This window comes from Nicotiana sylvestris, chromosome 7 (assembly GCF_000393655.2).
Source record: "Nicotiana sylvestris chromosome 7, ASM39365v2, whole genome shotgun sequence".
NCBI lineage: Eukaryota > Viridiplantae > Streptophyta > Magnoliopsida > Solanales > Solanaceae > Nicotiana > Nicotiana sylvestris.
In genome coordinates this window covers 167,786,059-167,800,868 of record NC_091063.1, presented here as the reverse complement: position 1 = coordinate 167,800,868, position 14,810 = coordinate 167,786,059, and the positions used below count along the sequence as shown (strand labels likewise).

The following is a 14,810-nucleotide window of genomic DNA, read 5'->3' as shown; positions in this document are numbered from 1 at the left end:
GAATGACGAACGACAGAGAAATTAACGCTGCCAACACCCAAGCCAACTTCATCCAGGATGCTGCTGGCAAAAGCAGCCGTAGCAAAAAGAGGAATGTCACCAACAAGAGCCAGGAGGTGCCACCTGAGGTTGTGTCAAACGAAGGGCTTATATCCCAAGAACCATCTGCCACTAAGGCGAGCGAGGATGAAGTGGAGGTCCTTCCAGAGGACGTCTCGCTCGGTAAAGAGTGGGTGATGAAGATGAACGTGGGGATGGACACCGTGGAGATCTTTGGCCAATGCTTGGGGAAGGTGGAAGACACCCTTAACGTTCTTGAGGGGCACACTCTTGAAGAGATTGAGAGTATCCGAAATGAATTGGAGGGACGTACACAGACTGAGATGGAACTAAGGAAAACCATCACTGCCTTAGAGTGCAGACTCATGGAGGCTTTGAGTACTATAGATGCTATGAAGGCAGAGATAGAGTCACTCGAGGAGCATGTCAATGCTGGCGTAACCGAGGTATCCAGCAATGTTGTGGTGACGAGGGAGGCCAAGATCGAGGCTCCCAAACCCCCGGTGTTCAAAGGTGTTCGTGATGCACAAGAAGTGGAAAACTTCTTTTGGTACTTGGAGAACTACTTAAGGCACGGGAAAATGAGGAACGACGAGGCGAAGATCAACACTGCAGTATTGTACCTCTCAGAGACTGCCATGCTATGGTGGAGAAGGAAAATGACCGACGTGGATAAAGGTCTATGTACTATTAGCACATGAGATCAGTTCAAAGCGGAGTTCAAGCGACAGTTCTTTCCAAACAATGTCTTGTACACGGCAAGGCGCAAGCTTAGGGAATTGAAGCAAACAGGGAGCATACGTAACTATGTCAAGGAGTTCACTACCCTTATGCTTCAAATCCCCAACCTGACCAATGATGACTTGTTGTTCCACTTCATGGACAGGTTGCAAAATTGGGCTAAGCAGGAGTTGCAACGCCGACAAGTCACTGATATAGCCAAGCCATAGTGGAGGCCGAATCATTAATGGATATTAGGCATGACAAGCACGACAAAGGCAATGTCAAGGAGTCAAAAATTAACAATACCAAAGGTGGGGGAGACCATGAAAAAGTCAAGGAGATACAACAACAATACTCCAAGACTCAAGATTTCAAAAAGTCGAGTGGTCGTCAGGGCTACGCCGAGAAGAAGGCGCAGGTCGAGAAGAAGGGATGCTATATATGTGGAGGGCCACATGGCTTCAGGAATTGTCCTGACCTCAAGAGCCTTAATGCCATGGTACATGAGCGAAAGGAGCAGCCACAAGGAGAGAGTCCGGGAACCGCACAGTTGAGTATGATCGGATTATGTGGTGCTGTCACGAAGCAAGCTATCCAACCTACCGAGAATGGCAATCAGTTTGTGGATCTCACCATCAACAACAAGCCCGCTCATGCAATGGTGGATACTGGAGCAACTCATAATTTTGTGACTTAGGCAGCCGCAAAGAGACTAGAATTGAAGCTTGCTCCAACCAACTCTCACGTCAAGACTGTGAATGCCGAGATACAGAATGCTCGTGGGGTAGCTAATGGAGTTGGTGTCAAATTGGTAACTTGGAAAGGTATGACAAACTTTACCGTAACCGCTATGGATATCTTTGACATCATACTGGGGCAAGAGTTCTTTAGACATTGTCATACTTTAATCGACCCCTACCTCCAACGTCTCTTGGTTATGGAGCGAGAAAGAGCTTGCATGGTACCTACAGTGACTATGCCACACGGACAGATCCAAGCACAACTCTCAGCTATGCAGGTTTTCAAGGGGATCAAGAAGGGGGAGCCGACGTTCGTGGCAACCATTGCAAGTCTAGAGGAAGACAAAAATTTTCAAGAGATAGTGCCGCCTTGCATAGAGAAGTTGCTTAAGGAAAACAAAGATGTCATGCCCGAGGAGTTGCCTAAGCACTTGCCGCCCAGGCGAGAGGTGGATCACAAGATTGAGTTGGAGCGAGGGGCTAAGCCACCCGCATTTGCCCCATATCGTATGGCACCTCCCGAGCTAGAGGAGCTCAGGAAACAATTGAAGGAGTTGCTAGATGTTGGTCATATTCGCCCATCAAATGCACCTTTTGGCGCACCAGTATTGTTCCAGAAGAAGAAGGAAGGATCGTTGCATTTGTGCATAGACTACTGAGCACTTAATAAGGTCACCATGAAAAATAAGTACCCGATCTCGCTCATTGCTGACTTGTTTGATAGACTTGGGCAAGTCAAGTACTTTACCAAGGTGGATCTTCGAAAGGGCTACTACCAGGTTCGCATTGCGGAAGGGGATGAGCCAAAGACAGCATGTGTGATGAGATATGGAGCCTTTGAGTGGTTGGTGATGCCCTTCGGCTTAACCAATACACCGGCCAAATTTTGTACCCTTATGAACAAGATTTTTCATCCCTACCTTGATCAGTTCGCGGTAGTCTACCTAGATGACATAGTCATCTACAGCAACACCTTGGAGGAACACATGGAGCACTTAAGGAAGGTTTTCCAAGTCTTGCGGGAGAACGAGCTATACATCAAGAGAGAGAAGTGTGAGTTTGCACAATCAAAGGTGCACTTCTTGGGCCATGTCATTAGCAATGGCGAGCTACGCATAGACGAGGTTAAGGTACGTGCTATCCAGGAGTGGGAGGCACCCATAAAGGTAAATGAGTTGAGATCCTTCCTTGGCCTTGTTAACTACTATCGTCGATTCATCAGTGGATACTCAGCAAAGGTCGTACCATTGACTGAGTTGCTAAAGACAAACAAGCCATGGGTTTGGACGAAGCATTGTCAAAAGGCGTTTGAAGGCCTCAAGGCAGCTATAATAGAGGAGTCAGTCTTGGCATTACCTGACTTTGCCAAGACTTTTGAAGTGCACACAGATGCCTCAGACTTTTCCATTGGGGGTGTCCTGATGCAGGATAATCATCCCATAGCATTTGAGTGCCGCAAGTTAAATGAGACAGAGCGGCGTTACACGGTATAAGAGAAGGAAATGACTGCCATTGTGCATTGCCTTCGTACATGGAGACATTATCTACTCGGGTCAAGGTTCGTGGTCAAGACTAATAATGTGGCTACTAGCTACTTTCAGACATAGAAGAAGATCACACCAAAGCAAGCTAGGTGGCAAGATTTCTTGGCTGAGTTTGATTATGCGCTGGACGTATAAGCATAGCCGATGCCTTGAGCCGGAAAGTCGAGCTTGCTGCAATCACTTCAGCGAGATGGGATATTCAAGAGGCTATAAAAGAAGGCATGCAACATGATCCAGCAGCCAAACAACTTATCGAGTTAGCCAACCAGGGCAAAACGAGACATTTTTGGGTAGAAGACGACATATTGCTTACCACGGGTCGGCGGGTCTACGTGCCTAAGTTTGGAGACATTAGACGGCGGATCATAAGGGAGAGTCATGATACAATGCGGGCTGGTCATCCAGGCCAACGCTGCACCAGGGCCTTGGTTGAGTTAGTCTACTATTGGCCACACATGCGAGATGATATAGAATGTTATGTGCAGACTTGTCTTGTATGTCATCAGGACAAGGTTGAGCAACAACAGCCCGGAGGACTTTTGGAGCCACTAGCAGTTGCAGAGCGTCCATAGGAGAGCGTGACTGTGGACTTTATCACTTGCCTACCAAGGTCCGACGGTTATGGTACTATTATGGTGGTCGTGATAGATTTTCCAAATATGCCAACTTCATGCCCGCCTTACCAGGTTGCACAGCTAAGGAAGCCGCCAAGCTATTCTTTAAGAACGTGGTGAAGTATTAGGGCTTACCAAGGCATATAATCAGTGATCGATACCCCTGTTTTACTGGAAACTTTTGGAGAGAGTTGTTTGACATACTTGGTACGGAGCTGCACTTTTCTACTAGTTTCCACCCACAGACGGATGGACAAACGGAATGAGTCAATGCCTTACTAGAATGCTACTTGAGGAATTATGTAAGCGCGCATCAGAAAGATTGGGCAAGGCTCATAGACATCGCCCAATTCTCTTATAACTTGCAACGGAGTGAGTCCACGGGACAAACACCATTTGAGCTAGCCACAGGCCAACAACCACAAACTCCACATTCCTTACCAGCCGTGTTCGAGGGAAAGAGTTTGGGGGCTTATCATATGGCCAAAGGATGGGAGGAGCAGCTCGACACTGCTAAGTCCTACTTGGATAAGGCAGCTAAGAAGATGAAGAAGTTTGCGGACCGTAAGCGGCGTCCCACATACTATAGAGTTGGGGACATGGTCATGGTGAAGTTTAACCCAAGATAGTTCAAGGCACTACAAGGCATGCATCAGAATCTGATTCGTAAGTATGAGGGGCCATTCAAGATCGTCGCCAAGGCAGGCAAGATCTCAAACAAGCTTGACATGCCATCGTATCTTAAGATCTACCCTGTCTTCCATGCCAGCATGCTTAAGCCATATCATGAAGATAAGGATAATCCGAGTAGGGGCTAATCAAGTCGGGCGCCAATTACTATCACCGCCTCGCATGATCGGGAGATTGAGGCTATCATAGATTACCAGGTCAGGCGAAAACAAGGGCAAAAAGCCACCGCTATGCTCCTCGTCCATTGGAAAGGGCAATCACTGTAGGAGGCCACGTGGGAACGATATGAAGACTTGTGGATATTCAAAGATAAGATCCGAGAGTTTATGCAGCAGCATTGCACCACAGTCGTCGCAATATTGGGTGGGGGAGAGGGTGATGACCCGTCATGTCATCATGCCACATAGGCGCCATTTGGCATATATTAATGCCATATGGAAGCTTACAAAAGAAGAAGGCTAGCATTTGTGAGAAGATTCTAGAGAGATATGGACATTTCCTTAGGAAGAACCTAGATCCTTATGGATTTGCTAGGAAAGTCCTTGGAATCTTCTAGGCTTGTAGAGAATTCTAGAAAAAGCCCTTATCTTGTAAATATCAAGGACTTGTGTAATAATTAATATTTATACACTAACCCCTAGGAGACTAGTATATAAAGGGGGTCATTCATTTGTAATTCACCAAGCAAACAATTCAAGTTCTCTCTAATACAAAGCTTTCTTTAACAATTCTCTTGTGTTCTTTCTTCCATTCTCTTAGCGATCTTGAGTGTAGTAAGGCTGGCTTGACATAACAAGAACGTGAGCAAATTGTGCAAGATCGTGAGCGAGTTGTCAAGTGTCGCACGTGTACTTAGTTAACAATTAAAGACGTGACAAAGAGCTTTATATTAATAATCTAAATCCTAAACTTTCTCATCCTCCCTTTACTATTCCCTCCATCTATTTTTACTTGTCTGCTATATTTAAAAAAAATTACTTTTACTTGTCCAGTTCGAAAAAATAAGAAATAATTTATCATTTTACATATTTCACTCTTATTATTAAGTACTACTACTAATCATTTTCAATTTATTTAATTAGAGGTGATTGTAAAGTTATCATTTTATTAATTGTTTCTTAAGACGTATGCCTTGTCAAACATGAATAAGTAAAAATAGACTGAGGGAGTATTTCAAAGTTTTGTTTGTTATAGATACATGGAAGTCAAGTTGCGGGAATCGAAGCTGTGATGGTTTGGGCATGTGAAGAGGAGACGTAGATGCCCCTGTCTGGAGGTGTGAGAGGTTAACCATGGCGGGCTTAAGGAAAGGCAGGGGTAGGCCAATAAAGTATTGGGAAAGGTGATTAGGCAAGACATGTTGGTGCTTCACCTAACCAATGACATGACTAGCGATAGGAAGGTATCTATGATTAAGGTGATGAGTTGATAGGTAGTTGTGAATTTCTCCTAGGTTTACCAGTAGTACTAGTAATATTCTTGTTGTGGGTTGAAAGTTACTTCCTTCTAGTTTGTTATTGTATATCTGGTACTTAGCAACCACGTCCATTGTTTTTGAAAATTGCTACTGGAATTGTTGCTTCCTGATTATTATTATTCGATGCTACTCCCCCCCCCCCCCACTGGATATTGTTGCTCCCTGATGGTTACTGTTTAATGCTACTTTTTCTCCTCTTTTCTTATCGTCTTTTGTCTCTTCCTTCTTTCTCCCCCCTCTTTCCTCTTCTTTTTCTACCCTATTCTTCCTTTCCACCTTTTCTTGAGCCGAGGGTCTATCGGAAACAGCCTCCCTACCTCTCCAGGTAGGGGTAAAGTCTGCGTACACACTACCCTCCCCAGACCCCACCCATGAGATTATACTGAGTATATTGTTGTTGTTGTTAGTTACAGATACTAATCTTCAGATTATGTGTATATACCGGCCATGCTTTCTTTTACATTAGGTGCATTGCTTCGATTTGAAGATTAAAATATAGCTTCGAACATAAAAATTGAAAGAAGGCAAGCCTAGAAGTGACTTTTGAGTTTCTCATCTGGTAAATATGAGACGGAACATATACCCAAAGATAGCAACTACAGAAAAATCAACGTTTTGGCGTGAAATAAGGATTTTGCAAGTTTGAATGAGTGCGATCAGGGAATTCATTCCAACGTCAATTCTGCCCTTTGTCCATAGAAAACCATGAATCTTAGGTTCCAATAAAATGAGCATTACATTGGAAAAAGTTTACCGAGAATATAGCATGACGGAAAGCCCTATATTTTTTACCATTCAAAAAAAAGGGGGGGGGGGGGGGTGAAGAAGAAAAACGAAGCAGCAGCATGATGGAAAGCCCAAAAAGGGCATTGGTTACATTTTTGACAACCTAATGGTACTGTTGGCAACCTAATTATGTGTATCCCTTGCCATCAGAATGAATATCAATTAACAAACTTTCTTCCCCCGGTTGAAAAAACTATACGAGGGCAGTATTACAAAATTACTAAAAATACAGCTCAGCCTAACTTCCTAATCTAAAAGGAGAAGTTTGAGTGACAAAAAGTGGTGAGTACTAAAACAATAAAACGATAAACGGAAGTGTAATGGATTTCGACGACTCCACTTTTATGGTTGAAAGACTCACCTCCACTTCTCCTGCAACTCTTTCCTCTCCGACCAAATCCACGTTACAAAGATTGCTATAACTAGGGCAACTATGGTAAGCAGAAGCAAAGCATAATTGAAATCCTCAGTAAGAGAGTCATACGTCTTTGAAGGGGCAAGCCGAGTGAAAAAGAGATCCACTCCATGAGCAAAGACAAGGGTGGTTGACTCTAGCTTTGCCGGTATAGTTATTATGCTTTTAAGGCCTTCCACTTTAAGAGCATGTGTAACATAAGCCTGCGAGAGCAACCATCAAATCAATATGATAACCAAGGGTTAATTGTCACCCATATGGAAAACAAGGCTCAGGTGATAATTTATGATATTCCTTTATGCTTAACAGTTAGCTATTTTGAATTCTGCAAGTATGCAATTAGAAATTAGAATATCTTGAGGGCCAAATCAGTTTCCCTGACCAACATATGATGTAAGATAGGTATCTACTTGCCATGTCAAAGCTCAATCAAGTAGGATGCATTTCTTTGCCAACATCATAAAGGAGATAACTATTGTTTTGAACCCATATTCCTATTTTAAAAATTGTAAGACGCATGTATAAAACATTATCATGAAATAATTTAGAGATATGGAAAGAACAGCACAAGTTCTGAACAAAGACATGGAAGTGTGTCTCTCTATTTGATCAAAGAACTTTTTCGGCACATAAGATCTCCCATCTAAACTAGTCTTAGTATGAGAGCTTCACCAAGAACAAAGACATGCATAAAAATCTCTTTTGGATCAAAGAACTTCCATATTTTCAGCATATAAGATCTCCCATCTACACTATGACGACTTGTAAACATGTGATCCAATCTACCCTTAATCCTAGACAAAAAGCCAAGACAGGAGTAATTGTGTGACCCAATCTAACATTTCAAAATGGTAGCGAGAGCTTCACCAAGACCAAAGAAGTCCCAAGATCTACCGTGATAAAGATACCAGATGCCATTCAAATGATATGATTAATTCTCTCTGAAAAGAAACCAACTCTTACTAGACTCCTACACGTTCTTGATGTGCAATACAGTACTAAACATCAGTATTCCTAGTCTAGTGGTAGATTTAATATCAAATGCTTCAAAACACTTAATTCATATACTCTAGGTTATGATGCAAAAATGCTCATTTTTGCTCATAGCGCAGAACACTACTAACTAGGATTGTTATGATGACTAAGACCTCTTGTGACTATGGCGTTCAATCTATTAAAACTCATCCTCAATGTAAAGAACTATTTCTTTATTCTTTTTTCTTTTGATAACAAGGTAGGCAAATTTTAGCAATTAAGTACCAAGATGGTACAAATCAAAAGTATGTAAAGGACAGTCTCTTTGATCAACAATGCAATGTGTTTTTTCCTCTGCAGCAAGCTTAAAAAGGAAGCTCTCACCTGTGGCATGATTGGCAATGAGTCAGTAAGAGGTATAATCCCTTCCTCTTTTTCAGCTTGAGTAGGGTTTAAAGTTCGTCGAGGATCGAGAAAACGCTTATCAAGTGCTAAAACCTGCATTATACCAACATATAGAGCATAAGAAGTCTACGATAAAAGGAAGGAATGTCACAACCGTCCCTGAATAAATATAAAGAACGCATTTTCTTGCAATGGCACTCCTACCGGCTACCACAAAAGAGATACACGCTAAAAGTGTTTGGACAAGTGATTAGCAAATCTAACCTGATCACCAATTGTGCCAATAAGCAACTGCTTGGAAGTAATGCCTTTCGCTGTTGAGGTAACTGCTATTGTTTTCACAGTATGCGTAAAAAAGTAAGATTGAGACTTAGTCATCACTTCAGGACGCGAGTAGGAAGAGACAGGTGCACTAAGGTTATGCTTTCCAAGAACAAGCTTCAGGACATCTTTGTTGTCCTAAAATATTACAAAAATTCAAATATGGTAAACAAGAGCCACAGAGAACAAATGAAAAGAAGAAATCTGGTAGCAAAATGTACCGCGCGAGATTGATCGTAGATCTCAACAACAGACATTTCATATCTGTGTGCACGTAGGTTGAAGTAGTGATAGACAACCCAATTTTCACTAAAGACCTTCACAGAGAGAGACGTGTCACAATACTTGGTAACTTATTAGTAGAAAGGAACATCAGATAGCTATTATTTTCTCAAATAGAAAATGAATTAGTACTACAAGGTTTGGGCCAAGGAAAACATACTGCATGTACAGGTCCCTGACAGCCATGATGAGACATGCGGTGCAGCACTCGGCCAGTTATTGTGTCAACAAGATAAACAAAAAGCCAGGAATCTTCAGGGATCACTGATCCAATGTCACCTATTGCTTTAGGTGTAACAGTCGCCAGAAATAGCACATTCTTAGATATATATTTATACAACACATCCTCTGCAACAACCTTAGCTTGTGTATGAACAACCTGAAAAGAACAAGACACAAAAAAGAAGATGATAAAATTACAATCTGCAGGTTCAGCAACACAAGCTTAAAAGAATGCATGGTAAGAAACTATACATAAGCTTCTGGGTCTTTCATAATACTTGTATGGTTCAACAATAACTATGCACGAAGAGGGACTCTGTAACCAGCTAAAAAGGGAAAAAGTATGAATCATATGTCAGTGTGTTTGAAGATATTTGCTGTTTTTGCAGGAGGGGTTTAGTAATTCGGACTTGAGTGAACTAGTCAGCTGTCAAAAGCGGACTCATTCATGTCATTCTTCATCTAACTGGGTGCTTATGTGCATTCAATTTACCAAGATCTAGTAAAAAGAGAAAACAGATTAAAAAGAGAACAGCAGAAAGGAATGTGGCTAAACTGGCAGCCTAAATCCCAAGTTTGGTTGAACACCAAAGCATTTTTTACTCTTCAGCTCCTATATTAGACAAGTGTTGCATCTGTCTGTGGCGTGTCCTCCATTGGTCTCTTCACTATACTACACCACATTCTCACTTTTAAGGCCATTAAATCATGTTTCAAGATTTATTTATTTTGCTTAAATGCTTCTTTAGAGAGTTGACATAAATTTAAGAGTTCAAATTTGTAGTCAATAATAAAAAAAAATATTTAATCTCTTGAGCTACCGCACAGCTAAAGGAGAAGAATTGGCTAAGAGAAGGCAGTGAATTTCTACAGTGGAAAGACAGCAAAGGAGTCTCCTCAGTGAAATCTAGGTACATGGAAACTAATTTGAAAAATGACAGCTACTCCAAGAGATAACTTGAATTGTGTGGACAGCTATAACTGGAGCTTGTTCAGCCAGATACTTTGATGGAGTTAAAAGTTGATTCAAGCTACATATATTTGATAATTGAAGAGTTTATACTATAGGCTGCTAGATTGTATTACACTGATCAGTTTAGATGTAAGTCCAATCCAAAGGATAAAGGTCAAAGCAACATCTTTTACAGGTGAAAATAGGAACACAAAAAGTCCTTGGGGGATAAGTAGGGTCATATTATATACTCTCAAGGTATCCCTACCCACCAACTAAATAATAGGAAAACAATACCACACCTTATAGACAAATCTCCAGCCATAACTTAGTCATTAGCAGCCAAAAAATTTCAATTGACATTATTTTTCTGATAAGTGAGAAAGAAGATTAAATAAGAGACCTTGCTTAATTTTTTTTGCTTAAGTTGCAATGATCTTTTAAAGAAAGAAGCAAAAGATTACCTCACTCAATTTTCTGGTTGAAGTTGCAATGATCTTTTCCGAATCTGAGGGGAATATAACAGACCAAAGGTCACTGGATTCAAAACAATAGTCATCGGCTATCTCCGGTTTGCAGTTTTTCTTCACCACATGCCCCTTTAAGAGATTATTGTTTACGTCAACTGAATACCAGTATATATTTCCCAACTCCTTTTGGAAAATACCAACTGCTTCAAGAGTTCTAGGGTAAAGGTGTCCATACCCCTCTGCATCTATTATTAGATGTAAACGCTGCTCTGTTGAATCGGTAAATGGAAGAGGAATAATTTGTGTAATTGAATGAACAGGTGCAAAGTAATTAAGCTCCTCTCCTCTGTATGCATCAACAAAGGAGAGAATACCAGATGCATCTGAATTATGTCCACATGTACCAACTACAAGGACAGATGGGTTCTCATCTAATGCATGATGATGTGGCACCTGCCACGGATGTAACTTGAGGCCCCTTGGACTTTCACAAGTTTCTGATTTACGGAGAGCATTCAGTAGTCGAGACCAAACAATTCGACCATCTCCTGTGTGAAGTGCAAAAAGTTTCCCTGCTCGTGTAAGTACAATGAGTAGCTTCCTAAATCCATTGTGGTCTCGGGTCATCTTGCTTTTCTCAGCACTTTGTAACCTCATTCTCTGAACCACTGCTACATCATCAGGGGTTGCAAGCATTAAAGTCGCTTTTAGTTTCAGCAAATGTCCCTTCCAACAAAAGAGCACAGAAGTAAAACAAATAATCAGGTACTTAATAAAAAGAAAAAAAAATCATGTACTGAACAAAATAGAAAGATAAGAATACCAAAGTAATCATCAAATCAAACAACACAAGTTCACACTTCAATGGTTATGTTTTCTATCTCCACGACAAGCAAGCACACCAAAAAATTTATACTAGATATTATCACCTCAAGTAAACAGACTGATCAAATAAACTTTTCCCGAACTCAACTCATAACAAAATTATGTTTTTTTCCCAGAGAAAAATAATAAGGAGAACTGTGTAAATTACAAGATAGATTATAAGCTTGGGCAAATTCTGATTCTTCTGCGATATATTTAATCTTAAACCTTTTTACAGGCTTCATACCTTAAGCCATTCAAAGAGGCTGTGCTCCACTTTTGCAACAGAAACACCAGCCTTTTCTACGGGCAACTCTGAAGTTGTTACATCTATAATAGATGCAAGCCCATCTTCTCTATACCAGACAACGGCACCTTGTTGTAATAACAGCAATGAATGGTCTTCCATGACAATCAAAGCCCTAAATCCATAAGTTCGATCTGTTCGGATATAGTTGTTGATGAAGACCTTGTGCACAAGTCCCCTCTGTTGGTCGACTTCAACACTTTCCTTGAGAAAATGGGTCTTCCAATCATCACTAGACTTCACAGTGAGATGAACTTTACCACCATCTTGCTGAATCAGCCCAAAAGCGGTTTGGCCTTCAGCAAAAGACAAAGAATCACTTACGGCTTCAACATGAGGGACTGTGTCAACTACCTCCAGTGTGCCTTCATCTTTCACTTTCACAAATAACAAAGATCTATTGATTTTCACGGCAACCATTCCTGCAAGTTTGGAAGGTAATAATACTGCTACTCCTGAAAACCCCTGAAGAAGATCGGAAATATGGACCTCCTGAAATTTAATTTCTCCACCAACAAAGCTTATAGTGACTAAGATTGACCCAGAGGAATCAAGCGCCACTGCTTTGTCACTTGTAGATAATGACAAATCACCAGAAAATCCACCAGGAAATTCCGTGCTACTATGCTTCAGCAGTTTACCATTCCCAACATTGATTACATATGCTTCAAATTGGGACCGATCACCAACTCCTAATGCATATAACATGCCACTTTCTTCGGGATGAACCAAATGATGAACGTTGATGCTGCAGTTAAGAAACTACAGATTAGATGACCTTTTTCATAAATCTAGAGTCAAAAGAACAGTAAACTAGTCTAGTGAAGTTTCCAAACCCTTTCTGTGCTAAATCCTTCTTCCAGAGAATGTCACCGTCAATGCATGAAACAGCATGCAGGTAACCATTTCCATAAACCAGAATCGCATTGTCCTTGTCAGCACCAAAATTTGCCTGAGCAAAGAAAATAAAAGATTTGTATATGGATCTTACTGACTTCTCAGCCTCTTACTCAACATGGCAATAACATTTTCTCCAAGCATCTTACGTGAAATTACTAAACTTAAATTCAACTATAAGTTGCAAAATGCAAAGGGTAGGATTTGGTTGCTAATACACATTTCACAAATATTTGGTTTTTTAACAAGAAAGGTCAGAACATTTTATTTGTAATAGGAATAAATAGTATATCAGAATTCCTTTTTTTTGGGGTAAGGTAAGGTATAATAGTATATCAGAATTCTTTGCACTTACTGGAGTCAACAACAATGATCTCGAGGGACTTGATCCAAGAAGGAATGACTCCCACACCATCTGGCCATCAGGAAGGTTCCATGCTCTTAAGATACTTCCTCCTGATGATAGCGTGACAACATCTGAAAAGAAATAAGAAGTCTGGTAGCTATTAGCACTCAAATCCTGTACCAAATAATATAATAATATTAAAACATTAGCTTTTATTGTGAACATTTCTTCCACCAACAGAATTAAGCTGCACGTCCTGTCCTCCAAAGACTAAGGTGCATCAAGCTAGGAAAAATTTCATAAGATACTAAATTAAAGTTTTAGGATGGATGACTCAAATCAAGTTAAAAATGAGCCCACCCTTCAAAAAGTAACTATAAAATAAATTACTGAAGGGAAAAAAATGACAATCCAATGCACTAAGATCCCTCTATGTGTGGGGTCCAGGGAAGAGCTGGCGCTGGAGGCTATTTTCACGGCTTTACCAGGTGTCTTCGAGGTCACACAACGACAATGTTTACCATAGCACTGAGGCTCCCCCTTCAAACTACTGATGGAAAAAGGAGAATATTTTCAATCTTTTCCAGTGAATCCAAGATATCAAGCCTGTGTTCCTTAAACTCGGAAAAGAGAACTGAACTATTCAGGCGAGCTATCTACTAAAGAGAATTAGCCAGTGCCCAGTGGCAAAGATAATCTATGTGCTTCTTTCCTCGCAGCAGGGACGCTAACGAGATTAATGATGTTTACTTCTGTCTAGTAAAGTAACAGATATAGAGAGTCCAACCAACTTGAAATATTATAGATGTAATTCTTCTTCTAAGTTCTAACTTTATCTAAAGAAAAAGTCTTTGACATGGTCCATCATTAATAATTCAGAGGCATCATATTCCACTATCTTAAGTTGTTTTTTACCATTATCCCATCGAAAAATAAATATGGAGACAAACTAATACTAAGCTAGTCATTTTCCTTTTGTACAGTCCTAAATAAAACCACTTAGATTACCATATAAGAATAGCATATACTTGTCTATAAAAAAAATTAATTTTCCAATAACTAAAACAAGCAAGAGAAACAAAAAAAATACATTTTCCGAGGGTGATATCGATTTCATCAATGACATCATTGACTCCCAAAACCTGCCTCCAAACTGCAAAAAACAATACGCGATTGAACAAAATAAGCAACAATTTCAACTAATAAGCATTTAATTCAATAAAAATAATTATTTTTAAAAAGAAGCTCACAAATCTCGCCGTGACGAAGATCGAGGGCGGCGATTACATTCTCTTCAGTAGATACCACAACACGTTTTCTACCAGCCTTTTGTGTCTGGAACACTGTCTTTTTCACTTTTCCAATATACTGTTGATGCCTACACAATCACAAATTATGCAAATTACTTATCTAAGCATATAGTAATTGAATATTAGCAATTTTGTTTAAGTATAGTGATTGAAATTGCAAAATTTACCAGTCCATGAGGCCAACTTGATCTTCATAAAGAGCAAAAGTCGTGGACGAAACGAATAAGATGAGAAACAGAAGAAAAGCCCTAATCGCCATAGCTAGTGGCGACTAGTTGTTGAATTCAAGCTGGAGAAGAATAACAGATCTGCGATAAGTTTTGTGAAGTACTTGTGTTGTTTGCAGCTCGGGGTGGGGTGGGGGGGTGGGTGTAAGAGAGTTCACAACGGGTTTAACTTAGCCGGCCTTC

General features: G+C 40.5%; 1 protein-coding gene across 1 annotated transcript; it reads right to left on the bottom strand.

Annotated features, from left to right (window-relative positions):
- Positions 1-6,694: 6,694 nt before the first annotated feature.
- Positions 6,695-14,757, bottom strand: LOC104234051 (uncharacterized). Its single transcript, XM_009787541.2, has 12 exons — positions 14,568-14,757; positions 14,341-14,468; positions 14,181-14,243; positions 13,100-13,221; positions 12,684-12,799; positions 11,788-12,595; positions 10,671-11,402; positions 9,193-9,411; positions 8,972-9,067; positions 8,694-8,888; positions 8,409-8,522; positions 6,695-7,252 (listed from the first exon to the last, which is right to left on the bottom strand). The coding sequence occupies exons 1-12, from the start codon at positions 14,657-14,659 to the stop codon at positions 6,992-6,994; spliced, it is 2,946 nt and encodes a 981-aa protein (XP_009785843.1). The 5' UTR covers positions 14,660-14,757; the 3' UTR covers positions 6,695-6,991.
- Positions 14,758-14,810: the final 53 nt, after the last annotated feature.

Bases quoted from the DNA above. Each gene is read 5' to 3' on its own strand.
- LOC104234051 (XM_009787541.2), bottom strand. From the start codon at position 14,659: ATGGCGATTAGGGCTTTTCTTCTGTTTCTCATCTTATTCGTTTCGTCC. The intron at 13,222-14,180 runs GTATTTTTTTTG...ATTTCTTTTCAG, and splicing joins CGATATCACCCTCGGAAAAT to ATGTTGTCACGCTATCATCA. The intron at 12,596-12,683 runs GTTTGGAAACTT...TCTTAACTGCAG, and splicing joins AAGGATTTAGCACAGAAAGG to CATCAACGTTCATCATTTGG.